This window comes from Ammospiza nelsoni, chromosome 1, assembly GCF_027579445.1.
Source record: "Ammospiza nelsoni isolate bAmmNel1 chromosome 1, bAmmNel1.pri, whole genome shotgun sequence".
Classification (NCBI taxonomy): domain Eukaryota; kingdom Metazoa; phylum Chordata; class Aves; order Passeriformes; family Passerellidae; genus Ammospiza; species Ammospiza nelsoni.
The window spans coordinates 153,788,951-153,815,931 of record NC_080633.1 but is presented as its reverse complement, the minus strand read 5'-3'; the positions used below and the strand labels follow the sequence as shown (position 1 = coordinate 153,815,931).

The 26,981-nt window shown below is 50.5% G+C and overlaps 7 protein-coding genes and 1 pseudogene across 7 annotated transcripts; all 8 read left to right on the top strand.

Annotated features, from left to right (window-relative positions):
* Positions 1 to 2,377: 2,377 nt before the first annotated feature.
* LOC132074507 (feather beta keratin-like) lies at positions 2,378 to 3,022 on the top strand. Its single transcript, XM_059474402.1, has 2 exons — positions 2,378 to 2,487; positions 2,677 to 3,022. Exons 1-2 carry the CDS (start codon positions 2,378 to 2,380, stop codon positions 3,020 to 3,022), a joined length of 456 nt encoding a protein of 151 aa, XP_059330385.1.
* Positions 3,023 to 6,590: 3,568 nt separating this feature from the next.
* LOC132079816 (feather beta keratin-like) lies at positions 6,591 to 7,224 on the top strand. Its single transcript, XM_059482624.1, has 2 exons — positions 6,591 to 6,714; positions 6,887 to 7,224. The coding sequence occupies exons 1-2, from the start codon at positions 6,591 to 6,593 to the stop codon at positions 7,222 to 7,224; spliced, it is 462 nt and encodes a 153-aa protein (XP_059338607.1).
* A 2,907-nt stretch (positions 7,225 to 10,131) lies between these two features.
* On the top strand, positions 10,132 to 10,467 carry LOC132079575 (feather beta keratin-like). Its single transcript, XM_059482280.1, has one exon. The coding sequence runs from the start codon at positions 10,153 to 10,155 to the stop codon at positions 10,465 to 10,467; it is 315 nt and encodes a 104-aa protein (XP_059338263.1). The 5' UTR covers positions 10,132 to 10,152.
* A 2,721-nt stretch (positions 10,468 to 13,188) lies between these two features.
* LOC132083855 (feather beta keratin-like) lies at positions 13,189 to 13,503 on the top strand. Its single transcript, XM_059488782.1, has one exon. The coding sequence runs from the start codon at positions 13,189 to 13,191 to the stop codon at positions 13,501 to 13,503; it is 315 nt and encodes a 104-aa protein (XP_059344765.1).
* A 2,623-nt stretch (positions 13,504 to 16,126) lies between these two features.
* On the top strand, positions 16,127 to 16,676 carry LOC132083980 (feather beta keratin-like; annotated as a pseudogene).
* A 2,713-nt stretch (positions 16,677 to 19,389) lies between these two features.
* Positions 19,390 to 19,704, top strand: LOC132081752 (feather beta keratin-like). The gene has a single exon (XM_059485646.1). It carries the CDS (start codon positions 19,390 to 19,392, stop codon positions 19,702 to 19,704), a length of 315 nt encoding a protein of 104 aa, XP_059341629.1.
* A 1,657-nt stretch (positions 19,705 to 21,361) lies between these two features.
* LOC132074425 (feather beta keratin-like) lies at positions 21,362 to 22,739 on the top strand. Its single transcript, XM_059474280.1, has 3 exons — positions 21,362 to 21,383; positions 22,405 to 22,538; positions 22,584 to 22,739. Exons 1-3 carry the CDS (start codon positions 21,362 to 21,364, stop codon positions 22,737 to 22,739), a joined length of 312 nt encoding a protein of 103 aa, XP_059330263.1.
* Positions 22,740 to 25,258: 2,519 nt separating this feature from the next.
* On the top strand, positions 25,259 to 25,890 carry LOC132079099 (feather beta keratin-like). Its single transcript, XM_059481545.1, has 2 exons — positions 25,259 to 25,382; positions 25,553 to 25,890. Exons 1-2 carry the CDS (start codon positions 25,259 to 25,261, stop codon positions 25,888 to 25,890), a joined length of 462 nt encoding a protein of 153 aa, XP_059337528.1.
* Positions 25,891 to 26,981: the final 1,091 nt, after the last annotated feature.

Below are 26,981 nucleotides of genomic sequence, written 5' to 3'. Positions count from 1 at the left end.
GCCCTCAGCACCACCCCTGACACCACCAGCTCTGCCCTCTGCCAACAGCTCCTGCAACCAAAGCACCTCAGCTGATGGTCACTCTACTTGCACCTCACTCTGGATCCATTCAAGTTCTCTCCTTTGCCTTTTAATTCTTTTGCCTCAATAAACTTTTCCTGCATCAAAGACTCACTTGTCTCTTCCTTTTGAATTCCAAAGCCCTGACATCCTCACCCACAGGAGGCAAAGGGGCACAACACCTTCCTAAACATGTAGAACCTCAATGGTAACAACCATAACTGGCACAGGAGGCTTGAAGTTGAAGGGTGAAGGGTGACCCTTCAGTATATGACAAACACACATCATCTTCCATTCCAAAGGCTTTGACACAACAAAGCTCTCCTGCTCGGTGCTCTGACAAAGACTTTCTATGCCAGCATAGCCTTGACATGATCTCCTCCCATTAGAACTCTCAAACCACACAAACAATCACAATAACATCCACTCTCAGAGAAATTTGGGAAGCGCTGCAAGGGCTTCCATCCTCTCTGATCAAGGAAGGGAACCCAGAGAAAGATTTGCAGAACCATGGACAGGTCAGGTTGTCATCTCCCTGGCAGAGAGAAACTCCTGAGCCTCTTCCACTCTGTGACCACCGTCACATAAAAGAACAGCTTTGTCTGCTCTGGCCATGGAATTCCATCTGTTTTCATTTTGCCATTGCCAACTTCTAAAACCCAGCATCCAGCCTTGTCTCCTGGAAGTCCCAGCTCTCTCACTCCCTTGTGAAAAATCCTCCAAAAATCTTGGTGGCCCTGAACTGGCCTTGATTCACTAAGCCTGTGGTCCCCCATCCCTGTGGACCCCGAACCTGCTCACACCAACTCGCATCGTTTTAGAGGATGTTGAACATTTTTGGCCTCATGGATACGACTATTGAGCTGCTTCATTTGTCAAGCTCACTCCAGCTTGACAATTGGATCACAAGGCCCCAGATCAGGTTGATTAAATATTATATGAATACAGCAACACACCTCACTGACCCTTTACACCACCTGTACATCCTTGCATAGTCTGCAATGGTGCAGTAGGTGACACTGCCAAGACATTGCTGAGAGGTGGAGGTAAACACCAGCCATGGCTCCCTCAGCATCCACAGCAAGATTTTTTTTCCTGTATGTAACACAGAGGTTACTAAGATAGGATTTTGCCTTCCAAATCAACTCCAACTGTTCCTCATCACCCTGTATGACCTGCATTAGGAAATGCTTTGTAGGGGAAAAATTGTCCCATCCTTGTCTGCAGGAACAAGGTCCCTGGAAATCCATGGGCAAGGTGGGAGGGAGTAAATGCACTGGAAGGGGCAGGACCTAATGCCCAGCACAGCCACAAAGCCCAGAGCAGCCTGACAGGGCTGTAAAGGAATGGGGTCCCTCCCTCAAATGCAGCCACAAACCAAAGAACCCCTGTCCCATGCGTTGACCTCATTGTTGACATCCCAAGTTTCCTAGCTATTTGTGGTTTATACTGGTTTCTCTGACACGCACCTTCCAAGCAAATCCTCCCAAATACCAACTCTCACTTTAAAGCTGCTGCCAAGGTCAGATGGACTCGAGCACAAAAGCAGGACATGGAAATGTAGAGTTACAGGAAGAAAAAGAGTCCCCAGCTCATGGCTCATCAGCCTGGGCCAGGTAAGACTGACTTTATGATTTATATTCATGTACCTTGAGAAGGAAAAAGGTCAACACATTTGTTCTGAAAATTGAATGCATCCAGCTCATTCAAGTGCTCCACAGACATCATCTTCTGATCCTTCACAAGATTTCATTTCTAAGTGTCACTCAGAGTCCAGCAATGGAACCCCACAGTGTGACCAAGCTATGGCAAGCTGAGATGAGCACTACTGATGAATAAAACCCAAGACATTACAGGGCCTGACAAGAGTCCCCAAACCATAGGGATTGTTTTCTCACATCCAGCTGGAAAGGCATGGCATAGAGACAGGTTTAGAATGGTGGCAATGGGACAGGGAGAAAATGTGGATGATGGAAGGGGACACACATCATCCCCACAAGAAATGCAAACCCCAGATGAGCTTGACGTGGTTGTGAAGGACTGAGGAGCCTCTCCACAAGACACCCACAAACCACAGCACAACATTGGGTCACTTTACTGGTGACACCCACTCGCCAAATCTGACATCCACAGCCCTCCACAAAAACACCTTCATCAAATGCCCTTGGTCTCTAATACTTGCATTTAAAAGTTGCTGACAATGTCATAAGGACAGGGACTCAAAAGTAAGACATGACACAGTGGAGTTGTGGGATGGAAAACATTCCCCACTGGAGGACTCACCACTCTGAGACAACCAGGAACTGTGACCTGCAAAATGCCCCAAGGTCTTGGGACAAGGCTGTCCCGCCCCTCCAGAACCAGCATAAAAGCCAGCCCAGAGCGTCTCTCCCTCACACACTACACCCAAAGCCTTCTCCTCCTGCTCCTGCCAACAACCAGGTGAGTCTCAAGCCCCAACCCTCCTGCTCCTGCACCCCTGGCTCTTCTCTTCCAGCACATTCAGCCCCAGCCTCAGCAGCCCTCACACCTCCCACAGCCCCACTACAGCCTCCACACTCCCTCACTCTTCTACATCATTGCCCCTCACACTCCCACACCCTTGTCCTAACTCACCCTTTCTCTTCCAGGCACCCTCCACACCACACCCATGGCCTGCTACAACCGCTGCAGTCCCTGCGGACCCACCCCGCTGGCCAACAGCTGCAATGAGCCCTGTGCCCTGCAATGCCAGGATTCCCGCGTCATCATCAACCCTTCCCCTGTGCTGGTCACCCTGCCAGGACCCATCATGACCTCCTTCCCCCAGAACACCGCCGTCGGATCCACCTCCTCCGCTGCTCTGGGCACTGAGCTCAATGCCCAGGGACAGCCCATCTCTGGCGGATTTGGCTTTGGCCTTGGCTATGGCCTGGGAGGCCTGGGCTGCTATGGCAGAAGGGGCTATGGCTACATCTGCTAAGGGCCCTCAGCACCACCCCTGACACCACCAGCTCTGGCCTCTGCCAACAGCTCCTGCAACCAAAGCACCTTGGCTCATGGTCTCTCTACTTGCACCTCACACTTGATTCCTTCAGCTTCTTTTTTCTCATCCTTCTTTGTACTCAATAAAGTTTTCTTGCATCACAACCTGAGTTGTTTCAATTCCAATGGTCTCACACCCTCACCCTGTGCAATCCCAGCACTCAACCATTACGTGGGAAGGAAAGGGAGCAAAGAATATTTCTTAGTAAATATCTCCCCACCAAAACAACCAACACTGACATGGGAAACAGGGGAGAGGGGAGATCTTCCAGAACATGACACAAGGCCATCACCTCATCTACCAAAGGCGTGCTCGTAGCTATTCTCTCCTAGGCACTGCATAACCAAATCACTCCATGCCACCACACACACTTGAAAAATTCCCTTCCCCATAATACTTATGGAGTCCTCCCCACGAACAGAGGAATAACATCATGCACTTGGGCAGGAACTCTGCAGTACAAATTCTTCCATCTCCCTTTCTCAAGCAGACCCAGCACAGGCAGGGTTTCCAGAATTATGTCTCTTCTTGGAGGTCCAAAACTGAACTAGAGACCCCATTATCTCTTACATTCTGGGATAATCCACACACATTGAAAAATACTTACTTTTCTCACCCATGGTATTCCATCTATTTTCAATTGTGCACATGCCTTCTTTCCTTCATGGGTGGAGTACTGAGAACAGCAGGGCTCCCACTCACTGATAACACATTCATGCCCAGCCTTGTCTACCCAGAATCCATGCTCTCTCAGTCTCTCCTATGCCAAAGATTGTCCAACACTTGCAATATCTGATGGCCCTCAACCTCTCTTTGTTCACTACCCACTTGTGCATCTCCTGTGGAGGCCAGAAATGTCCACGGGGCTCCTCATAGGACCTCCTCAGTGTTCTAAAGAGAGGAAGGGCCACCTCTCATGACTTCATGGCAAGAATCTCCTGAAATCTGTCATGGACACGTGATACTCCACTAATGTGATGCTCCACTGCAACTTTCTGGTATGGGTTCTTGATCAGCACCACAGGGTCCTGCTCACAAAAGCCACTTCTCAGACTCTCGGCCTACAGCGTGAGCCAGAGGCAAATGCTATTCCTGTCCAGATGCACAACTTCAGAGTTCTCTTGTATGAAATTTGGGAGGTTCCCTTCAAACCTTAGTCTCGTGGTCCTTCTGAATGGTCAAACAGCCAAGTGGGGCCTCAGTCACTCCATGCCCTGCCAGCTCCCTGAAGGGGCAACTCTCCCACTGCTGACAAGAACATTTCTTAGCAAATATGTCCCCACCAGGAATAACCAACACTCACATGGGAAACAGGGGAGAGTTGGGCACTTTCCAGATCATGACACAAGGCCATCATCTCATCCACCAAAGGCTTGGACACAACAATTCTCTCCTGGGCACTGCTCTGACAAGGTCACTCTATGTCAGCATACACTTGAGAAGTTCTCTTTAGAAGCACTCTTGTTTCCACCCCATGAACAGAGGAATAACATCATGCGCTTAGGCAGCAATTCCAGAGTCAAAGTGCTTCCATCCTCTCTGCTCAAGCAGGTCCAGCAGGAACAGGATTTCCAGGACTGGCCAGATCAGTTTTGGACCTTCAAGAAGAGGGACCCCAGTGCCTCTTACACTCTGAGACCATCTACACACACTGAAAAATTCTTGCTTCCTTTGCCCATGGAATTCACTTTATATTCAAATATGCACGTGCCTTCTATTCCTTCAAGTGTGCACACCTGAGAACAGCATGGCTCTCAGACACTGGTGACACATCCCTGCCCATCCTTGTCTCCTCAGAATCCTAGTTCTCTCTGTCTCTCTTCTAACAAGGAGCCACCAGGCCCTTAATTATCTGGTGGCCCTCAACAGCTCTTTGTCCACTACCCCCTTGTGCTTCTTCACCTGGAAGCCAGAACTGTCCACATCACCACACACCGGCTCTCACCAATGCTCTAAAGAGAGGAAGGGCCACCTCTCCTGACTTCATGGCAACAATTTCCACAAATCTGTCCGGGGCACAGGTGATGCTCCACTGAAGTAATTCCCCACCACAGCCAGCTGCTCATTCTTTTCTCCATCAGCACCACTGGGTCCTGTTCAGAAAAGTCACTTTTCAGACTCTCTGCCCACAGCATGAGCCAGGGGCAAGTCCTGTCCAGATGCTGAACTTCTCATTTCCCTTGTTTGAACCTTGGAAGATTCCTTTAAACCTTAGTCTCGAGGTCCTTCTGACCAGTGGAATGGCCAATTGAGGCCTCAGACATGCCATCATCTGCCAGCTCCCTGAAGGGCCAACTCTCCCTCTGCTGACACAGAATGCAACAGTCCAGGCACTCACACCTGGCACAGATGCAAAGCCCAGACCATCCTGACACCCCTGGGATACTGTGGGGCCCCTCTTCACAACACACCCATAAACTGAAAACCATGAGTTCCTGGATGACCTCACTGATGACATTCCACCTCTCCAAATCTTGGTCACATCTTCAGTCCCCTTTGACACACACCATCAACACCTGCCCTTGGTTTCAAATACTCTCACTATGAAGGAGGAATGACCACAATGGAAGGGGCAGCTCCTCATGCACAGCACAGATACAAAGGCCACACCAGCCTGACATGGCTGCAGTGGAATGGGGACCTTCTTCACAGCACACCCACAAAATAAACAACACGAATGCTACAGAATGACCTCACTGAAGACACCCATATTTTTCTTAGGCTTTTCTTGTAAATTTTGGTTTTTCTGACACACATCTTCCAAACAAATCCTCCCAAATACCAACTCTCACTTTAAAGCTGACACCAAGGTCAGATGGACACTTCCTCAACAGAAGGACATGACACTGCACAATTGTGTGCCGGAAAACATTCCCCACATGATGACCTGCAAGGCTGTGTCAAACAAAACTGATATTATGGCTTCAATTCAGGTACCTCTAGAGAGTAACAAGGTCAACTCACTTTTTCTGAAAAGTCAATGTCTATAGCTACATCCGTTGCTCCTCACACAAGTTTTTCCCCTATCTTTCACCAGCTATGGATGGACCAGCACAAGACCTTTGGAGAATGAGAGGCATCTGCAAATCACAGGAATTGCTTTCCCATCACTAGGGGAAAAGGCCTGAAATATAGAGGTGTTTAGGAATTTTACAATATGGTCGGGAGACAGAAAATGCGATGGAAGGAGAGCTGTCCCCTGTCACCACAAGAAGAGCTGCAAAGCCCAAACCAGTCTGACGTGGCTGTGGTGGAAGAGGCCCGTCTTCACCACACAGCCACAAAACCACAGCACACCACTGCCACGATGATGACATCCCACCTCTCCAAAGCTTTGGTCATGTATTCAGCCCTCCCAGAGAAACAAAATTAACAGCAGCCTTTGGTCTCTAATACCTGCATTTAAAAGCTGCCGCCAAGGTCATGTCCTCAAAAGCAGGACATGACACTGCAGAGTTGTGGGGAGCAAAATACTCCTCACCTCAGCACTCACCTGGCCTGCAAAATGCCCCAAGGCCATGGGACAAGACTGTCCCACCCCTCCAGAACCAGCATAAAAGCCAGCCCAGAGCCTCTCTCCGTTACACACTCCTCCTCAAGCCTTCAACTCCTGCTCCTGCCTATAACCAGGTGAGACTCAATCCCCTGACCCTCCTGCTTCTGCACCCCTGGCCCCTCTCTTCCAGCACACACAGCCCCAGCCGCCCTCATGCCTCCCCACAGCTCCACTACAGCTTCCACACTCCCTCACTGCCCCTTGCTGCGCCATGCCCCTGTGCCCTGCCTCACCCTTCTCTCTTCCAGGCACCCTCCACACCACACCCATGGCCTGCAACAGCCTCTGCCGTCCCTGCGGACCCACCCCGCTGGCCAACAGCTGCAATGAGCCCTGTGCCCTGCAATGCCAGGATTCCCGCGTCATCATCAACCCTTCCCCTGTGATGGTCACCCTGCCAGGACCCATCATGACCTCCTTCCCCCAGAACACCGCCGTCGGATCCACCTCCTCCGCTGCTCTGGGCACTGAGCTCAATGCCCAGGGACAGCCCATCTCTGGCGGATTTGGTGGCTTTGGCCTTGGCTACGGCCTGGGAGGCCTGGGCTGCTATGGCAGAAGGGGCTATGGCTACATCTGCTAAGGGCCCTCAGCACCACCCCTGACACCACCAGCTCTGGCCTCTGCCAGCAGCTCCTGCAATCAAAGCACCTCAGCTGATGGTCTCTCTACTTGCACCTCACACCTGTTTCCTCATTTTCTTCTTTCTCAGCATACTTCCACTTCAATAAATTTTTCTTGCATCACAACCAGAGTTGCTTCCTCTTCTTTTTGAATTCCAGTGGTCTCACACCCTCATCCTGTGCAATGCCAGCACTCAACCATTATGTTGGATGGAAAGGGAGCAAAGAACATTTCTTAGCAAATATGTCCTCAAGCAGTAACAATCAACAGTGACATGGGAAACAGGGGACAGGGAGAGACCTTCCAGAACATGTCACAAGGCCATCACCTCATCTACCAAACGCTTGGACAAAGCAATTCTCTCCTGGGTACTGCTCTGTCAAAGTCACTCTAATCCAACATACACTTGAAAAATTCTCTTCCTAGCCACACTCTGAGTCCTCCCAGTGAACAGAATAACAAGAGCATCCACTTGGCCAGAAAATCTGGAGAGCACCTGCTCCAATCCCCCTTGCTGAAGTAGGCCCAGGAGGAGCAGGATTTCCAGGATTATGGCAAATTCACTTTTGGACTTCCAAGAAGAGGTCTCTCTTACACTCTGGGACCATCCACACACACTGAAAATATCTTCCCTACTTTGCCTATGGTATTCACTTTATTTTCTCTTCTACACATAACCCCTCTCTAATCATGTGTGCAGTGCTGAGAACAGCTGGGCTCCCACTCACTGGCGACACCCCCTGCCCAGCCTTGTCTCCTCAGAGTCCCAGCTCTCGCAGTCTCTCCTCTAGCAAAGATTCTCCAGCCCTTGCAATATCTGCTGGCCCTAAGCCTCTCTTCATTCATTACCCACTTGTGCTTCTTCTCCTGTGGAGGCCAGAAATTTCCACACCTCTCCTCAAAGGATCTCCCCAGTACTCTAAAGAGAGGCAGGGTCAGCTCTCACGATTTCATGGCAACAATTTCAGAAATCTGCCTTGGACACAGGTGATGTCCCACTGAAGTAATTCCCCACTGCAACTTTCTGGTCTCTGTTCTCCACCAGCATCACAGGGTCCTGCTCACAAAAGCCACTTTACAGACTCTCTGTCCAAACCATTATACAGAGTGAAGTGCAATTCCTGCCCAGATGCACAACTTGTCATTTCTTTTGCTTGAACTAGGGGGGATTTTATTAACCCTTAGTTTTGAGGTCCTTCTGAGTGGTGGAACAGCCAAGTGTGGCCTCAGACACACCAATATCTGCCAGCTTGCTGAAGGTGCAACTCTCCCACTGCTGTCATGAAATGAAAAGTCCAGGCACTCACACCTGGCACAGATGCAAAACCCAGACCAGCCTGATACACCTGGGATAGTTTGGGGCCCCTCTTTACAACACACACAAAAACCCAAATCATGAGTTCTACAGGCTCATCTCACTGATGACATTCCACCTCTGCAAACTTTGGTCACGTCTTCAACCCTTTTGGACACAGACCATCAACAACAGCCTTTGGTTTCAAATACTCACATTTTAAAGGAGGAATGACTGTGATGGGAGGGGCAGCTCCTCATGCACTGCACAGGTGCAAAGGCCAGACCAGCCTGACATGGCTGCAGTGGAATGGGGCCCATATTCACAGCACAGACATAAACTAAAGCACAAAAGTGCCATAAAATTACCTCACTGATGACGCCCATATAATTCCTTGGGTTTTTGTTGTATATTTTTGTTTCTCTGACACGTCTCCCAAGCAAATCCTCCCAAATACCAACTCTCACTTAAAAGCTGTCGCCAAGTTCAGAGGGACACAGCCTCAAGAGCATGGCATGACACTGAAGGATTTTGAGAAGGAAAACATTCCCTACGTCACCACTCGCAAGTCTATGCCACACAAAACTGATGTCAAAATTTCCGTTCAGGTACCTCCAGAGAGTCACAAAGTCAATCTTCTTTTTCTGAAAACTGAATGTCTGCAGTTCCTTGAAGGGCTCCTCAGGCCTTCTTCTTATCTTTCACCAGTTTTCCTTTCTGTGTTTCACTCAGAGCACCGTAACAGGACCCCACAGTGTGAACTTGCTGGGCCCACTTCAGACGAGAGCTACAGGATGAACAAACACAAGAAGACATTGGACAGGAGGGGAAGTGTCACAGGGATTGGTCTCCCATATCCAGCAGGAAAGGCCTGGCATATAGACAGGTTTACAATGTTGGCAATGGAACAGGGAGGGAGAGAATGGGATGGAAGGGGACACCCATCATCCCCAGAAGAGCTGCAAAGCCCAGATGAGCCTGACGTGGCTGTGGAGGAATGAGGATGCTCTCAACAAGACACCCAAAAACCACAGCACACCAGGGACATTGGGTGACATCACTGTTGACACCCCACTGTCCAAAGATCTGGTCACGTCCACAGCCCTCCAAAAAAAACATCATCATCAACAGCCCTTGGTCTCTAATACCTGTATTTAAAAGCTGCTGACAAGGTCAGACGGGCACGGACTCAAAAGAAACGCATGACACTGCAGAGATGTGAGATGGAAAACATTCCACACCTGAGGACTCATCACTCTGAGAAAACCAGGAACTGTGGCCTACAAAATGCCCCAAGACCATGGGACAAGGCTGTCCCACCCCTCCAGAACCAGCATAAAATCCAGCCCAGAGCCTCTCTCCCTCACACCTGCAGACTACCAGGTGAGTCTCAAGCCCTAACCCTCCTCCTCCTGTACCCCTGGACCCTCTCTTCCAGCACACTCTGCCTCAGTCTCTGCAGCCCTCACGCCTCCCCACAGCCACACAACACCTTCCACACTCTCTTGCCCTTCTAACAATTCACACCTCTTGCTCCCCCAAACCTGCCCTGCCTCAACCCTCTCTCTTCCAGGCACCCTCCACACCACACCAATGGCCTGCAACAGCCTCTGCCGTCCCTGCGGACCCACCCCGCTGGCCAACAGCTGCAACGAGCCCTGTGCCCTGCAATGCCAGGATTCCCGCGTCATCATCAACCCTTCCCCTGTGCTGGTCACCCTGCCAGGACCCATCATGACCTCCTTCCCCCAGAACACCGCCGTTGGATCCACCTCCTCCGCTGCTCTGGGCACTGAGCTCAATGCCCAGGGACAGCCCATCTCTGGCGGATTTGGTGGCTTTGGCCTTGGCTACGGCCTGGGAGGCCTGGGCTGCTATGGCAGAAGGGGCTATGGCTACATCTGCTAAGGGCCCTCAGCACCACCCCTGACACCACCAGCTCTGCCCTCTGCCAACAGCTCCTGCAACCAAAGCACCTCAGCTGATGGTCACTCTACTTGCACCTCACTCTGGATCCATTCAAGTTCTCTCCCTTGCCTTTTAATTCTTTTGCCTCAATAAACTTTTCCTGCATCAAAGACTCACTTGTCTCTTCCTTTTGAATTCCAAAGCCCTTACATCCTCACCCACGGGAGGCAAAGGGGCACAACACCTTCCTAAACATGTAGAACCTCAATGGCAACAACCATAACTGGCACAGGAGGCTTGAAGTTGAAGGGTGAAGGGTGACCATTCAGTATATGAGAAACACACATCATCTTCCATTCCAAAGGCTTTGACACAACAAAGCTCTCCTGCTCGGTGCTCTGACAAAGACTTTCTATGCCAGCATAGCCTTGACATGATCTCCTCCCATTAGAACTCTCAAACCACACAAACAATCACAATAACATCCACTCTCAGAGAAATTTGGGAAGCGCTGCAAGGGCTTCCATCCTCTCTGATCAAGGAAGGGAACCCAAAGAAAGATTTGCAGAACCATGGACAGGTCAGGTTGTCATCTCCCCAGCAGAGAGAAACTCCTGCGCCTCTTCAACTCTGTGACCTCCGTCACATTAAAAACGGCTTGTCTGCTCTGTCCATGGAATTCCATCTGTTTTCATTTTGCCGTTGCCAACTTCTAAAAGCCCAGCATCCAGACTTGTCTCCTGGAAGTCCCAGCTCTCTCAGACCCTTGTGAAAAATCCTCCAAAAATCTTGGTGGCCCCGAACTGGCCTTGATTCACTAAGCCTGTGGTCCCCATCCCCTGTGGACCCCAAACCTGCTCACACCAACTCACATCGTTTTAGAGGATGTTGAACATTTTTTTGGTCTTATGGATACAACTATTGAGCCGCTTCATTTGTCAAGCTGACTCCAGCTGGACAATTGGATCACAAGGCCACAGATCAGGTTGATTAAATATGATATGAATACAGCAACACACCTCACTGACCCTTTACACCACCTGTACATCCTTGCATAGTCTGCAATGGTGCAGTAGGTGACACTGCCAAGACATTGCTGAGAGGTGGAGGTAAACACCAGCCATGGCTCCCTCAGCATCCACAGCAAGATTTTTTTTTCTGTATGTAACACAGAGGTCACTAAGATAGGATTTTGCCTTCCAAATCAACTCCAACTGTTCCTCATCACCCTGTATGACCTGCATTAGGAAATGCTTTGTAGGGGAAAAATTGTCCCATCCTTGTCTGCAGGAACAAGGTCCCTGGAAATCCATGGGCAAGGTGAGAGGGAGTAAATGCACTGGAAGGGGCAGGACCTAATGCCCAGCACAGCCACAAAGCCCAGAGCAGCCTGACAGGGCTGTAAAGGAATGGGGTCCCTCCCTCAAATGCAGCCCCAAACCAAAGAACCCCTGTCCCATGCGTTGACCTCATTGTTGACATCCCAAGTTTCCTAGGTATTTGTGGTTTATTCTGGTTTCTCTGACACGCACCTTCCAAGCAAATCCTCCCAAATACCAACTCTCACTTTAAAGCTGCTGCCAAGGTCAGATGGACTCAAGCACAAAAGCAGGACATGGAAATGTAGAGTTACAGGAAGAAAAAGAGTCCTCAGCTCATGGCTCATCAGCCTGGGCCAGGTAAGACTGACCTTGTGATTTACATTCATGTACCTTGAGAAAGTAAAAAGGTCAACACATTTGTTCTGAAAATTGAACGTATCCAGGTCATTCAAGTGCTCCACAGACATCATCTTCTGATCCTTCACAAGATTTCATTTCTAAGTGTCACTCAGAGTCCAGCAATGGAACCCCACAGTGTGACCAAGCTATGGCAAGTTGAGATGAGCACTACTGATGAATAAAACCCAAGACATTACAGGGCCTGACAAGAGTCCCCAAACCATAGGGATTGTTTTCTCACATCCAGCTGGAAAGGCATGGCATAGAGACAGGTTTACAATGGTGGCAATGGGACAGGGAGAAAATGTGGATGATGGAAGGGGACACACATCATCCCCACAAGAACTGCAAAGCCCAGATGAGCTTGACGTGGTTGTGAAGGACTGAGGAGCCTCTCCACAAGACACCCACAAACCACAGCACAACACGGCCATTGGGTCACTTCACTGGTGACACCCACTCGCCAAATCTGACATCCACAGCCCTCCACAAAAACATCTTCATCAAATGCCCTTGGTCTCTAATACTTGCATTTAAAAGCTGCTGACAATGTCATAAGGACAGGGACTCAAAAGTATGACATGACACAGTAGAGTTGTGGGATGGAAAACATTCCCCACTGGAGGATTCACCACTATGAGACAACCAGGAACTGTGGCCTGCAAAATGCCCCATGGCCATGGGACAAGGCTGTCCCGCCCCTCCAGAACCAGCATAAAAGCCAGCCCAGAGCGTCTCTCACTCACACACTACACCCAAAGCCTTCTCCTCCTGCTCCAGCCAACAACCAGGTGAGTCTCAAGCCCTGATCCTCCTGCTCCTGCACCCCTGGCTCTTCTCTTCCAGCACGTTCAGCCCCAGCCTCAGCAGCCCTCACACCACCCCACAGCCTCACTACAGCCTCCACACTCCCTCACTCTTCTACATCATTGCCCCTCACACTCCCACACCCTTGTCCTAACTCACCCTTTCTCTTCCAGGCACCCTCCACACCACACCCATGGCCTGCAACAGCCTCTGCAGTCCCTGTGGACCCACCCCGCTGGCCAACAGCTGCAACAAGCCCTGTGCCCTGCAATGCCAGGATTCCCGCGTCATCATCAACCCTTCCCCTGTGATGGTCACCCTGCCAGGACCCATCATGACCTCCTTCCCCCAGAACACCGCCGTCGGATCCACCTCCTCCGCTGCTCTGGGCACTGAGCTCAATGCCCAGGGACAGCCCATCTCTGGCGGATTTGGTGGCTTTGGCCTTGGCTACGGCCTGGGAGGCCTGGGCTGCTATGGCAGAAGGGGCTATGGCTACATCTGCTAAGGGTCCTCAGCACCACCCCTGACACCACCAGCTCTGGCCTCTGCCAACAGCTCCTGCAACCAAAGCACCTTGGCTGATGGTCTCTCTACTTGCACCTCACACTTGATTCCTTCAGCTTCTTTTTTCTTATCCTTCTTTGTACTCAGTAAAGTTTTCTTGCATCACAACCTGAGTTGTTTCGTCTTCTTTTTGAATTCCAATGGTCTCACACCCTCACCCTGTGCAATGCCAGCACTCAACCATTACGTGGGAAGGAAAGGGAGCAAAGAATATTTCTTAGTAAATATCTCCCCACCAAAACAACCAACACTGACATGGGAAACAGGGGAGAGGGGAGATCTTCCAGAACATGACCACAAGGCCATCACCTCATCTACCAAAGGCGTGCTCGCAGCTATTCTCTCCTGGGCACTGCATAACAAAATCACTCCATGCCACCACACACACTTGAAAAATTCCCTTCCCCGTAATACTTATGGAGTCCTCCCCACGAACAGAGGAATAACATCATGCACTTGGGCAGGAACTCTGCAGTGCAAATTCTTCCATCTCCCTTTCTCAAGCAGGCCCAGCACAGGCAGGATTTCCACAATTATGTCCAGTTCAGTTTTGGACCTCCAAGAAGAGAGACCCCGATATCTCTTACATTCTGGGACAATCCACACACACTGAAAAATACTTACTTGTCTCACCCATGGTATTCCATCTATTTTCAATTGTGCACATGCCTTCTTTCCTTCATGGGTGGAGTACTGAGAACAGCAGGGCTCCCACTCACTGATAACACATTCATGCCCAGCCTTGTCTACCCAGAGTCCATGCTCTCTCAGTCTCTCCTATACCAAAGATTGTCCAACCCTTGCAATATCTGATCGCCCTCAACCTCTCTTTGTTCACTACCCACTTGTGCATCTCCTGTGGAGGCCAGAAATGTCCACGGGGCTCCTCACAGGACCTCCTCGGTGTTCTAAAAAGAGGAAGGGCCACGTCTCATGACTTCATGGCAAGAATCTCCTGAAATCTGTCATGGACACGTGATGCTCCACTAATGTGATGCTCCACTGCAACTTTCTGGTATGGGTTCTTGATCAGCACCACAGGGTCCTGCTTACAAAAGCCACTACTCAGACTCTCGGCCTACAGCGTGAGCCAGAGGCAAATGCTATTCCTGTCCAGATGCACAACTTCAGAGTTCTCTTGTATGAAATTTGGGAGGTTCCCTTCAAACCTTAGTCTCGTGGTCCTGCTGAATGGTCAAACAGCCAAGTGGGGCCTCAGTCACTCCATCCCCTGCCAGCTCCCTGAAGGGGCAACTCTCCCTCTGCTGACACAGAATGCAACAGTCCAGGCACTCACACCTGGCACAGATGCAAAGCCCAGACCTGCCTGACACAGCGCGGACAGTTTGGGGCCCCTCCTCACCCATAACACACCCACACATGCAAAACCATGAGTTCCATTGGATGACCTCACTGATGACACCCCACCTCTCCAAATCTCGGTCATGTCTTCAGTCCCCTTTGACACACATCATCAACACCAGCCTTTGGTGTCAAACACTCACACTATAAAGGAGGAATGACCACAATGGAAGGGGCAGCTCCTCATGCACAGCACAGGTACAAAGGCCACACCAGCCTGTCATGGCTGCAGTGGAATGGGGCAAATCTTCACAACACACCCACAAAATAAACCACAGAAGGGCTTTAAACACCCTCACTGATGACAACCATATTGTTCTTACTATTTTGTTGTATATTCTGCTTTCTCTGACACACATCATCCATGCCAATGCTCCCCAATATCAAGTCTCAAATTAAAGCAGACACCAAGAAGAGATGGACACGGGCTCAAGAGCCATGACAGGGCAGATTTGCGGCAAGAAATACTATCCTCACCTCATGACTTGTAAAACTGTTTATGAGAAAACTGATATGATAAACCTAGATGTCGTAGCTCTAGAGTGTAACAAGGTCAACTCACTTTTTCTGAAAGCTAAATGTACACAGTTCCTTCAACTGCTCCTCATACCTTCTTACCCAGCACCAAATTTCCCTTGCCAGGTTTCATTCTGATCACAGCAATGGGACACCACAGCTGGACCTTGTTAGGCCCAGTTATTCGAGCGCTATGGATGAACCAGCACAAGACGTTGGACAGTAGGGGAGATGTCACACGGATTGTTCTCCCATAACCAGCAGGACAGGCCTGGCATGGAGACAGGTTTAAAATGCGGGCAACGAGACAGGGTGGGAGAGAATGACATGGAAGGGGACACTCATCACCCCCAGAAGAGTTGCAAAGCCCAAATGAGCCTGACATGGCTGTGAGGGTATGAGGACCTTCTTGACAATACACCCAAAAACCACAGCACACCAGGGTCAGGGGGTGGCTTCATGGTTGACGCCCCATGGTCCAAAGTTCTGGTCACGTCCACAGCCCTCCACAATAAACATCACCATCAACAGACTTTGTTCTCTAATACCTGTATTTAAAGCTGCCGCCAATGTCAGATGAACATGGACTCAAAGACAGAACAGGACACAGCAGAGTTGTGGGATGCAAAACACTCCCCACCTCAGGACTCACCGCTCTGAGCCAGCCAGGAACTGTGGCCTGCAAAATGCCTCAAGGCCATGGGACAAAGCTGTCCTGCCCCTCCAGAACCAGCATAAAAGCCAGCCCAGAGCCTCTCTCCCACACACACTTCTCCTCAAGCCTTCTCCTCCTGCTCCTGCCGACAGCAAGGTGAGCCTCAAGCCCGCAAACCTCCTGCTCCTGCACACTTCTCTCCTTGCTCTCCCACGCCTCTACCCTGCCTCATCCCTCTCTCTCTTCCAGGCACCCTCCACACCACACCCATGGCCTGCTACAACCGCTGCAGTCCCTGCGGACCCACCCCGCTGGCCAACAGCTGCAACGAGCCCTGTGCCCTGCAATGCCAGGATTCCCGCGTCATCATCGACCCTTCCCCTGTGATGGTCACCCTGCCAGGACCCATCATGACCTCCTTCCCCCAGAGCACCGCCGTCGGATCCACCTCCTCCGCTGCTCTGGGCACTGAGCTCAATGCCCAGGGACAGCCCATCTCTGGCGGATTTGGCTTTGGCCTTGGCTACGGCCTGGGAGGCCTGGGCTGCTCTGGCAGAAGGGGCTATGGCTACATCTGCTAAGGGCCCTCAGCACCACCCCTGACACCACCAGCTCTGCCCTCTGCCAACAGCTCCTGCAACCAAAGCACCTCAGATGATGGTCACTCTACTTGCACCTCACTCTGGATCCATTCAAGTTCTCTCCCTTGCCTTTTAATTCTTTTGCCTCAATAAAGTTTTCCTGCATCAAAGACTCACTTGTCTCTTCCTTTTGAATTCCAAAGCCCTTACATCCTCACCCACGGGAGGCAACGGGGCACAACACCTTCCTAAACATGTAGAACCTCAATGGTAACAACCATAACTGGCACAGGAGGCTTGAAGTTGAAGGGTGAAGGGTGACCCTTCAGTATATGAGAAACACACATCATCTTCCATTCCAAAGGCTTGGACACAACAAAGCTCTCCTGCTCGGTGCTTTGACAAAGACTTTCTATGCCAGCATAGCCTTGACATGATCTCCTCCCATTAGAACTCTCAAACCACACAAACAATCACAATAACATCCACTCTCAGAGAAATTTGGGAAGCGCTGCAAGGGCTTCCATGCTCTCTGATCAAGGAAGGGAACCCAGAGAAAGATTTGCAGAACCATGGACAGGTCAGGTTGTCATCTCCCTGGCAGAGAGAAACTCCTGAGCCTCTTCCACTCTGTGACCACCGTCACATAAAAGAACAGCTTTGTCTGCTCTGGCCATGGAATTCCATCTGTTTTCATTTTGCCGTTGCCAACTTCTAAAACCCAGCATCCAGCCTTGTCTCCTGGAAGTCCCAGCTCTCTCACTCCCTTGTGAAAAATCCTCCAAAAATCTTGGTGGCCCTGAACTGGCCTTGATTCACTAAGCCTGTGGTCCCCCATCCCTGTGGACCCCGAACCTGCTCACACCAACTCGCATCGTTTTAGAGGATGTTGAACATTTTTGGCCTCATGGATACGACTATTGAGCTGCTTCATTTGTCAAGCTCACTCCAGCTTGACAATTGGATCACAAGGCCCCAGATCAGGTTGATTAAATATTATATGAATACAGCAACACACCTCACTGACCCTTTACACCACCTGTACATCCTTGCATAGTCTGCAATGGTGCAGTAGGTGACACTGCCAAGACATTGCTGAGAGGTGGAGGTAAACACCAGCCATGGCTCCCTCAGCATCCACAGCAAGATTTTTTTTTCTGTATGTAACACAGAGGTCACTAAGATAGGATTTTGCCTTCCAAATCAACTCCAACTGTTCCTCATCACCCTGTATGACCTGCATTAGGAAATGCTTTGTAGGGGAAAAATTGTCCCATCCTTGTCTGCAGGAACAAGGTCCCTGGAAATCCATGGGCAAGGTGGGAGGGAGTAAATGCACTGGAAGGGGCAGGACCTAATGCCCAGCACAGCCACAAAGCCCAGAGCAGCCTGACAGGGCTGTAAAGGAATGGGGTCCCTCCCTCAAATGCAGCCCCAAACCAAAGAACCCCTGTCCCATGCATTGACCTCATTGTTGACATCCCAAGTTTCCTAGGTATTTGTGGTTTATTCTGGTTTCTCTGACACGCACCTTCCAAGCAAATCCTCCCAAATACCAGCTCTCACTTTAAAGATGCTGCCAAGGTCAGATGGACTCGAGCACAAAAGCAGGACATGGAAATGTAGAGTTACAGGAAGAAAAAGAGTCCCCAGCTCATGGCTCATCAGCCTGGGCCAGGTAAGACTGACCTTATGATTTACATTCATGTACCTTGAGAAAGTAAAAAGGTCAACACATTAGTTCTGAAAATTGAACGTATCCAGGTCATTCAAGTGCTCCACAGACATCATCTTCTGATCCTTCACAAGATTTCATTTCTAAGTGTCACTCAGAGTCCAGCAATGGAACCCCACAGTGTGACCAAGCTATGGCAAGCTGAGATGAGCACTACTGATGAATAAAACCCAAGACATTACAGGGCCTGACAAGAGTCCCCAAACCATAGGGATTGTTTTCTCACATCCAGCTGGAAAGGCATGGCATAGAGACAGGTTTACAATGGTGGCAATGGGACAGGGAGAAAATGTGGATGATGGAAGGGGACACACATCATCCCCACAAGAACTGCAAACCCCAGATGAGCTTGACGTGGTTGTGAGGGACTGAGGAGCCTCTCCACAAGACACCCACAAACCACAGCACAACATTGGGTCACTTTACTGGTGACACCAACTCGCCTAATCTGACATCCACAGCCCTCCACAAAAACACCTTCATCATATGCCCTTGGTCTCTAATACTTGCATTTAAAAGTTGCTGACAATGTCATAAGGACAGGGACTCAAAAGTAAGACATGACACAGTGGAGTTGTGGGATAGAAAACATTCCCCACTGGAGGATTCACCACTCTGAGACAACCAGGAACTGTGACCTGCAAAATGCCCCAAGGTCTTGGGACAAGGCTGTCCCGCCCCTCCAGAACCAGCATAAAAGCCAGCCCAGAGCGTCTCTCACTCACACACTACACCCAAAGCCTTCTCCTCCTGCTCCTGCCAACAACCAGGTGAGTCTCAAGCCCCAACCCTCCTGCTCCTGCACCCCTGGCTCTTCTCTTCCAGCACGTTAAGCCCCAGCCTCAGCAACCCTCACACCTCCCACAGCCCCACTACAGCCTCCACACTCCCTCACTCTTCTACATCATTGCCCCTCACACTCCCACACCCTTGTCCTAACTCACCCTTTCTCTTCCAGGCACCCTCCACACCACACCCATGGCCTGCAACAGCCTCTGCAGTCCCTGTGGACCCACCCCGCTGGCCAACAGCTGCAACGAGCCCTGTGCCCTGCAATGCCAGGATTCCCGCGTCATCATCAACCCTTCCCCTGTGCTGGTCACCCTGCCAGGACCCATCATGACCTCCTTCCCCCAGAACACCGCCGTCGGATCCACCTCCTCCGCTGCTCTGGGCACTGAGCTCAATGCCCAGGGACAGCCCATCTCTGGCGGATTTGGTGGCTTTGGCCTTGGCTACGGCCTGGGAGGCCTGGGCTGCTATGGCAGAAGGGGCTATGGCTCCATCTGCTAAGGGCCCTCAGCACCACCCCTGACACCACCAGCTCTGCCCTCTGCCAACAGCTCCTGCAACCAAAGCACCTCAGCTGATGGTCACTCTACTTGCACCTCACTCTGGATCCATTCAAGTTCTCTCCCTTGCCTTTTAATTCTTTTGCCTCAATAAACTTTTCCTGCATCAAAGACTCACTTGTCTCTTCCTTTTGAATTCCAAAGCCCTTACATCCTCACCCACGGGAGGCAAAGGGGCACAACACCTTCCTAAACATGTAGAACCTCAACGGTAACAACCATAACTGGCACCGGAGGCTTGAAGTTGAAGGGTGAAGGGTGACCCTTCAGTATATGACAAACACACATCATCTTCCATTCCAAAGGCTTGGACACAACAAAGCTCTCCTGCTCGGTGCTCTGACAAAGACTTTCTATGCCAGCATAGCCTTGACATCATCTCCTCCCATTAGAACTCTCAAACCACACAAACAATCACAATAACATCCACTCTCAGAGAAATTCGGGAAGCGCTGCAAGGGCTTCCATCCTCTCTGATCAAGGAAGGGAACCCAGAGAAAGATTTGCAGAACCATGGACAGGTCAGGTTGTCATCTCCCTGGCAGAGAGAAACTCCTGAGCCTCTTCCACTCTGTGACCACCGTCACATAAAAGAACAGCTTTGTCTGCTCTGGCCATGGAATTCCATCTGTTTTCATTTTGCCGTTGCCAACTTCTAAAACCCAGCATCCAGCCTTGTCTCCTGGAAGTCCCAGCTCTCTCACTCCCTTGTGAAAAATCCTCCAAAAATCTTGGCGGCCCTGAACTGGCCTTGATTCACTAAGCCTGTGGTCCCCCATCCCTGTGGACCCCGAACCTGCTCACACCAACTCGCATCGTTTTAGAGGATGTTGAACATTTTTGGCCTCATGGATACGACTATTGAGCTGCTTCATTTGTCAAGCTCACTCCAGCTTGACAATTGGATCACAAGGCCCCAGATCAGGTTGATTAAATATTATATGAATACAGCAACACACCTCACTGACCCTTTACACCACCTGTACATCCTTGCATAGTCTGCAATGGTGCAGTAGGTGACACTGCCAAGACATTGCTGAGAGGTGGAGGTAAACACCAGCCATGGCTCCCTCAGCATCCACAGCAAGATTTCTTTTTCTGTATGTAACACAGGGGTCACTAAGGCAGGATTTTGCCTTCCAAATCAACTCCAACTGCTCCTCATCACCTTGTATGACCTGCATTAGGAAATGCTTTGTAGGGGAAAAATTGTCCCATCCTTGTCTGCAGGAACAAGGGCCCTGGAAATCCATGGGCAAAGTGGGAGGGAGTAAAATGCACTTGAAGGGGCAAGACCTAATGCCCAGCACAGCCACAAAGCCCAGAGCAGCCTGACAGGGCTGTAAAGGAATGGGGTCCCTCCCTCAAATGCAGCCACACACCAAAGAACCCGTGTCCCATGCATTGAACTCATTGTTGACATCCCAAGTTTCCTAGCTATTTGTGGTTTATTCTGGTTTCTCTGACACGCACCTTCCAAGCAAATCCTCCCAAATACCAGCTCTCACTTTAAAGATGCTGCCAAGGTCAGATGGACTCGAGCACAAAAGCAGGACATGGAAATGTAGAGTTACAGGAAGAAAAAGAGTCCCCAGCTCATGGCTCATCAGCCTGGGCCAGGTAAGACTGACCTTATGATTTACATTCATGTACCTTGAGAAAGTAAAAAGGTCAACACATTTGTTCTGAAAATTGAATGCATCCAGCTCATTCAAGTGCTCCACAAACATCATCTTCTGATCCTTCACAAGATTTCATTTCTAAGTGTCACTCAGAGTCCAGCAATGGAACCCCACAGTGTGACCAAGCTATGGCAAGCTGAGATGAGCACTACTGATGAATAAAACCCAAGACATTACAGGGCCTGACAAGAGCCCCCAAACCATAGGGATTGTTTTCTCACATCCAGCTGGAAAGGCATGGCATAGAGACAGGTTTAGAATGGTGGCAATGGGACAGGGAGAAAATGTGGATGATGGAAGGGGACACACATCATCCCCAGAAGAACTGCAAACCCCAGATGAGCTTGACGTGGTTGTGAAGGACTGAGGAGCCTCTCCACAAGACACCCACAAACCACAGCACAACGCGGCCATTGGGTCACCTTACTGGTGACACCCACTCGCCTAATCTGACATCCACAGCCTTCCACAAAAACATCTTCATCAAATGCCCTTGGTCTCTAATACTTGCATTTAAAAGTTGCTGACAATGTCATAAGGACAGGGACTCAAAAGTAAGACATGACACAGTGGAGTTGTGGGATGGAAAACATTCCCCACTGGAGGATTCACCACTCTGAGACAACCAGGAACTGTGACCTGCAAAATGCCCCAAGGTCTTGGGACAAGGCTGTCCCGCCCCTCCAGAACCAGCATAAAAGCCAGCCCAGAGCCTCTCTCCCTCACACACTACACCCAAAGCCTTCTCCTCCTGCTCCTGCCAACAACCAGGTGAGTCTCAAGCCCCAACCCTCCTGCTCCTGCACCCCTGGCTCTTCTCTTCCAGCACGTTCAGCCCCAGCCTCAGCAACCCTCACACCTCCCACAGCCCCACTACAGCCTCCACACTCCCTCACTCTTCTACATCATTGCCCCTCACACTCCCACACCCTTGTCCTAACTCACCCTTTCTCTCCCAGGCACCCTCCACACCACACCCATGGCCTGCAACAGCCTCTGCAGTCCCTGCGGACCCACCCCGCTGGCCAACAGCTGCAACGAGCCCTGTGCCCTGCAATGCCAGGATTCCCGCGTCATCATCGACCCTTCCCCTGTGCTGGTCACCCTGCCAGGACCCATCATGACCTCCTTCCCCCAGAACACCGCCGTTGGATCCACCTCCTCCGCTGCTCTGGGCACTGAGCTCAATGCCCAGGGACAGCCCATCTCTGGCGGATTTGGTGGCTTTGGCCTTGGCTACGGCCTGGGAGGCCTGGGCTGCTATGGCAGAAGGGGCTATGGCTACATCTGCTAAGGGCCCTCAGCACCACCCCTGACACCACCAGCTCCGGCCTCTGCCAACAGCTCCTGCAACCAAAGCATCTGGGCTGATGGACTCTCTACTTGCACCTCACACCTGATTCCTTCAGCTTCTTCTTTCTCCATATTATTTCACTTCAATAAAGTTTTCTTGCATCACAACCTGAGTTGTTTCGTCTTCTTTTTGAATTCCAATGGTCTCACTCCCTCACCCTGTGCAATACCAGCACTCAACCATTATGTGAGATTGAAAGGGAAACATTTCTTAGCAAATATGTCCCCACCAAAAACAACCAACGCTGACATGGGAAACAAGGGAGAGGGGAGATCTCCCTGAACATGACACAAGGCCATCACCTCCTCTTCTAAAAGCCTTGACTCAGTAATCGCTTCCTGGGCACTGCTCTGCCAAATTCAATCTCTGCCAGCATACACTTGAGAAATTATCTTTAGAAGCACTCTTGTTTCCACCCCATGAACAGAGGAATAACATCATGCGCTTAGGCAGGAATTCCAAAGTTCCTCCATCCTCTGCTCAAGCAGGTCCAGCAGGAACAGGATTTCCAGGACTATGGCCAGATCAGTTTTGGACCTTCAAGAAGAGGGACCCCAGTGCCTCTTACTCTGAGACCATTGACACGCACTGAAAAATTCTTGCTTCCTTTGCCCATGGAATTCACTTTATATTCAAATATGCATGTGCCTTCTATTCCTTCAAGTGTGCACACCTGAGAACAGCATGGCTCTCAGACACTGGTGACACATCCCTGCCCATCCTTGTCTCCTCAGAGTCCTAGTTCTCTCTGTCTCTCTTCTAACAAGGAGCCACCAGGCCCTTAATTATCTGGTGGCCCTCAACAGCTCTTTGTCCACTACGCCCTTGTGCTTCTTCACCTATGGAAGCCAGAACTGTCCACATCACCACACACCGGCTCTCAGCAATGCTCTGAAGAGAGGAAGGCCCACCTCTCCTGACTTCATGGCAACAATTTCCACAAATCTGTCCGGGGCACAGGTGATGCTCCACTGAAGTAATTCCCCACCACAACCAGCTGCTCGTTCTTTTCTCCATCAGCACCACTGGGTCCTGTTCAGAAAAGTCACTTTTCAGACTCTCTGCCCACAGCATGAGCCAGGGGCAAGTCCAGTCCAGATGCCGAACTTCTCATTTGAACCTTGTTTGAACCTTGTTTGAACCTTGGAAGATTCCTTTAAACCTTAGTCTCGAGGTCCTTCTGACCAGTGGAATGGCCAATTGAGGCCTCAGACATGCCATCATCTGCCAGCTCCCTGAAGGGGCAACTCTCCCTCTGCTGACACAGAATGCAACAGTCCAGGCACTCACACCTGGCAAAGATGCAAAGCCCAGACCTGCCTGACACAGCTGGGCTACTTTGGGATACCTCTAAGTAACACACCCAATAAACTGAAAACCATGAGTTCCTGGATGACCTCACTGATGACATTCCACCTCTCCAAATCTTGGTCACATCTTAAGTCTCCTTTGACACACACCATCAACACCTGCCCTTGGTTTCAAATACTCTCACTATGAAGGAGGAATGACCACAATGGAAGGGGCAGCTCCTCATGCACAGCACAGATACAAAGGCCACACCAGCCTGACATGGCTGCAGTGGAATGGGGACCTTCTTCACAGCACACCCACAAAATAAACAACACGAATGCTACAGAATGACCTCACTGAAGACACCCATATTTTTCTTAGGCTTTTCTTGTAAATTTTGGTTTTTCTGACACACATCTTCCAAACAAATCCTCCCAAATACCAACTCTCACTTTAAAGCTGACACCAAGGTCAGATGGACACTTCCTCAACAGAAGGACATGACACTGCACAATTGTGTGCAGGAAAACATTCCCCACATGATGACCTGCAAGGCTGTGTCAGACAAAACTGATATTATGGCTTCAATTCAGGTACCTCTAGAGAGTAACAAGGTCAACTCACTTTTTCTGAAAAGTCAATGTCTATAGCTACATCCGTTGCTCCTCACACAAGTTCTTCCCCTTATCTTTCACCAGCTATGGATGGACCAGCACAAGACATTTGGAGAATGAGAGGCATCTGCAAATCACAGGAATTGCTTTCCCATCACTAGGGGAAAAGGCCTGAAATATAGAGGTGTTTAGGAATTTTACAATATGGTCGGGAGACAGAAAATGCGATGGAAGGAGAGCTGTCCCCTGTCACCTCAAGAAGAGCTGCAAAGCCCAAACCAGTCTGACGTGGCTGTGGTGGAAGAGGCCCGTCTTCACCACACAGCCACAAAACCACAGCACACCACTGCCACGATGATGACATCCCACCTCTCCAAAGCTTTGGTCATGTATTCAGCCCTCCCAGAGAAACAAAATTAACAGCAGCCTTTGGTCTCTAATACCTGCATTTAAAAGCTGCCGCCAAGGTCATGTCCTCAAAAGCAGGACATGACACTGCAGAGTTGTGGGGAGCAAAATACTCCTCACCTCAGCACTCACCTGGCCTGCAAAATGCCCCAAGGCCATGGGACAAGACTGTCCCACCCCTCCAGAACCAGCATAAAAGCCAGCCCAGAGCCTCTCTCCCTTACACACTCCTCCTCAAGCCTTCAACTCCTGCTCCTGCCTATAACCAGGTGAGACTCAATCCCCTGACCCTCCTGCTTCTGCACCCCTGGCCCCTCTCTTCCAGCACACACAGCCCCAGCCGCCCTCATGCCTCCCCACAGCTCCACTACAGCTTCCACACTCCCTCACTGCCCCTTGCTGCGCCATGCCCCTGCCCTGCCTCACCCTTCTGTCTTCCAGGCACCCTCCACACCACACCCATGGCCTGCAACAGCCTCTGCCGTCCCTGCGGACCCACCCCGCTGGCCAACAGCTGCAATGAGCCCTGTGCCCTGCAATGCCAGGATTCCCGCGTCATCATCAACCCTTCCCCTGTGCTGGTCACCCTGCCAGGACCCATCATGACCTCCTTCCCCCAGAACACCGCCGTCGGATCCACCTCCTCCGCTGCTCTGGGCACTGAGCTCAATGCCCAGGGACAGCCCATCTCTGGCGGATTTGGTGGCTTTGGCCTTGGCTACGGCCTGGGAGGCCTGGGCTGCTATGGCAGAAGGGGCTATGGCTACATCTGCTAAGGGCCCTCAGCACCACCCCTGACACCACCAGCTCTGCCCTCTGCCAGCAGCTCCTGCAACCAAAGCACCTCAGATGATGGTCACTCTACTTGCACCTCACTCTGGATCCATTCAAGTTCTCTCCCTTGCCTTTTAATTCTTTTGCCTCAATAAAGTTTTCCTGCATCAAAGACTCACTTGTCTCTTCCTTTTGAATTCCAAAGCCCTTACATCCTCACCCACGGGAGGCAACGGGGCACAACACCTTCCTAAACATGTAGAACCTCAATGGTAACAACCATAACTGGCACAGGAGGCTTGAAGTTGAAGGGTGAAGGGTGACCCTTCAGTATATGAGAAACACACATCATCTTCCATTCCAAAGGCTTGGACACAACAAAGCTCTCCTGCTCGGTGCTTTGACAAAGACTTTCTATGCCAGCATAGCCTTGACATGATCTCCTCCCATTAGAACTCTCAAACCACACAAACAATCACAATAACATCCACTCTCAGAGAAATTTGGGAAGCGCTGCAAGGGCTTCCATGCTCTCTGATCAAGGAAGGGAACCCAGAGAAAGATTTGCAGAACCATGGACAGGTCAGGTTGTCATCTCCCTGGCAGAGAGAAACTCCTGAGCCTCTTCCACTCTGTGACCACCGTCACATAAAAGAACAGCTTTGTCTGCTCTGGCCATGGAATTCCATCTGTTTTCATTTTGCCGTTGCCAACTTCTAAAACCCAGCATCCAGCCTTGTCTCCTGGAAGTCCCAGCTCTCTCACTCCCTTGTGAAAAATCCTCCAAAAATCTTGGTGGCCCTGAACTGGCCTTGATTCACTAAGCCTGTGGTCCCCCATCCCTGTGGACCCCGAACCTGCTCACACCAACTCGCATCGTTTTAGAGGATGTTGAACATTTTTGGCCTCATGGATACGACTATTGAGCTGCTTCATTTGTCAAGCTCACTCCAGCTTGACAATTGGATCACAAGGCCCCAGATCAGGTTGATTAAATATTATATGAATACAGCAACACACCTCACTGACCCTTTACACCACCTGTACATCCTTGCATAGTCTGCAATGGTGCAGTAGGTGACACTGCCAAGAC

What these genes read in the sequence shown, in the direction of transcription:
- LOC132074507 (XM_059474402.1), top strand. Translation starts at nt 2,378, where the DNA reads ATGCCCCAAGGTCTTGGGACAAGGCTGTCCCGCCCCTCCAGAACCAGC. An exon ending in CAAAGCCTTCTCCTCCTGCT is followed by an intron (nt 2,488 to 2,676) that starts CCTGCCAACAAC and finishes GTCCTAACTCAC; the next exon opens with CCTTTCTCTTCCAGGCACCC.
- LOC132079816 (XM_059482624.1), top strand. Translation starts at nt 6,591, where the DNA reads ATGCCCCAAGGCCATGGGACAAGACTGTCCCACCCCTCCAGAACCAGC. An exon ending in CCTGCTCCTGCCTATAACCA is followed by an intron (nt 6,715 to 6,886) that starts GGTGAGACTCAA and finishes CCTTCTCTCTTC; the next exon opens with CAGGCACCCTCCACACCACA.
- LOC132079575 (XM_059482280.1), top strand. Translation starts at nt 10,153, where the DNA reads ATGGCCTGCAACAGCCTCTGCCGTCCCTGCGGACCCACCCCGCTGGCC.
- LOC132083855 (XM_059488782.1), top strand. Translation starts at nt 13,189, where the DNA reads ATGGCCTGCAACAGCCTCTGCAGTCCCTGTGGACCCACCCCGCTGGCC.
- LOC132081752 (XM_059485646.1), top strand. Translation starts at nt 19,390, where the DNA reads ATGGCCTGCAACAGCCTCTGCAGTCCCTGTGGACCCACCCCGCTGGCC.
- LOC132074425 (XM_059474280.1), top strand. Translation starts at nt 21,362, where the DNA reads ATGGCTCATCAGCCTGGGCCAG. An exon ending in GGCTCATCAGCCTGGGCCAG is followed by an intron (nt 21,384 to 22,404) that starts GTAAGACTGACC and finishes TTTCTCTCCCAG; the next exon opens with GCACCCTCCACACCACACCC. An exon ending in TCATCATCGACCCTTCCCCT is followed by an intron (nt 22,539 to 22,583) that starts GTGCTGGTCACC and finishes TCCTTCCCCCAG; the next exon opens with AACACCGCCGTTGGATCCAC.
- LOC132079099 (XM_059481545.1), top strand. Translation starts at nt 25,259, where the DNA reads ATGCCCCAAGGCCATGGGACAAGACTGTCCCACCCCTCCAGAACCAGC. An exon ending in CCTGCTCCTGCCTATAACCA is followed by an intron (nt 25,383 to 25,552) that starts GGTGAGACTCAA and finishes CCTTCTGTCTTC; the next exon opens with CAGGCACCCTCCACACCACA.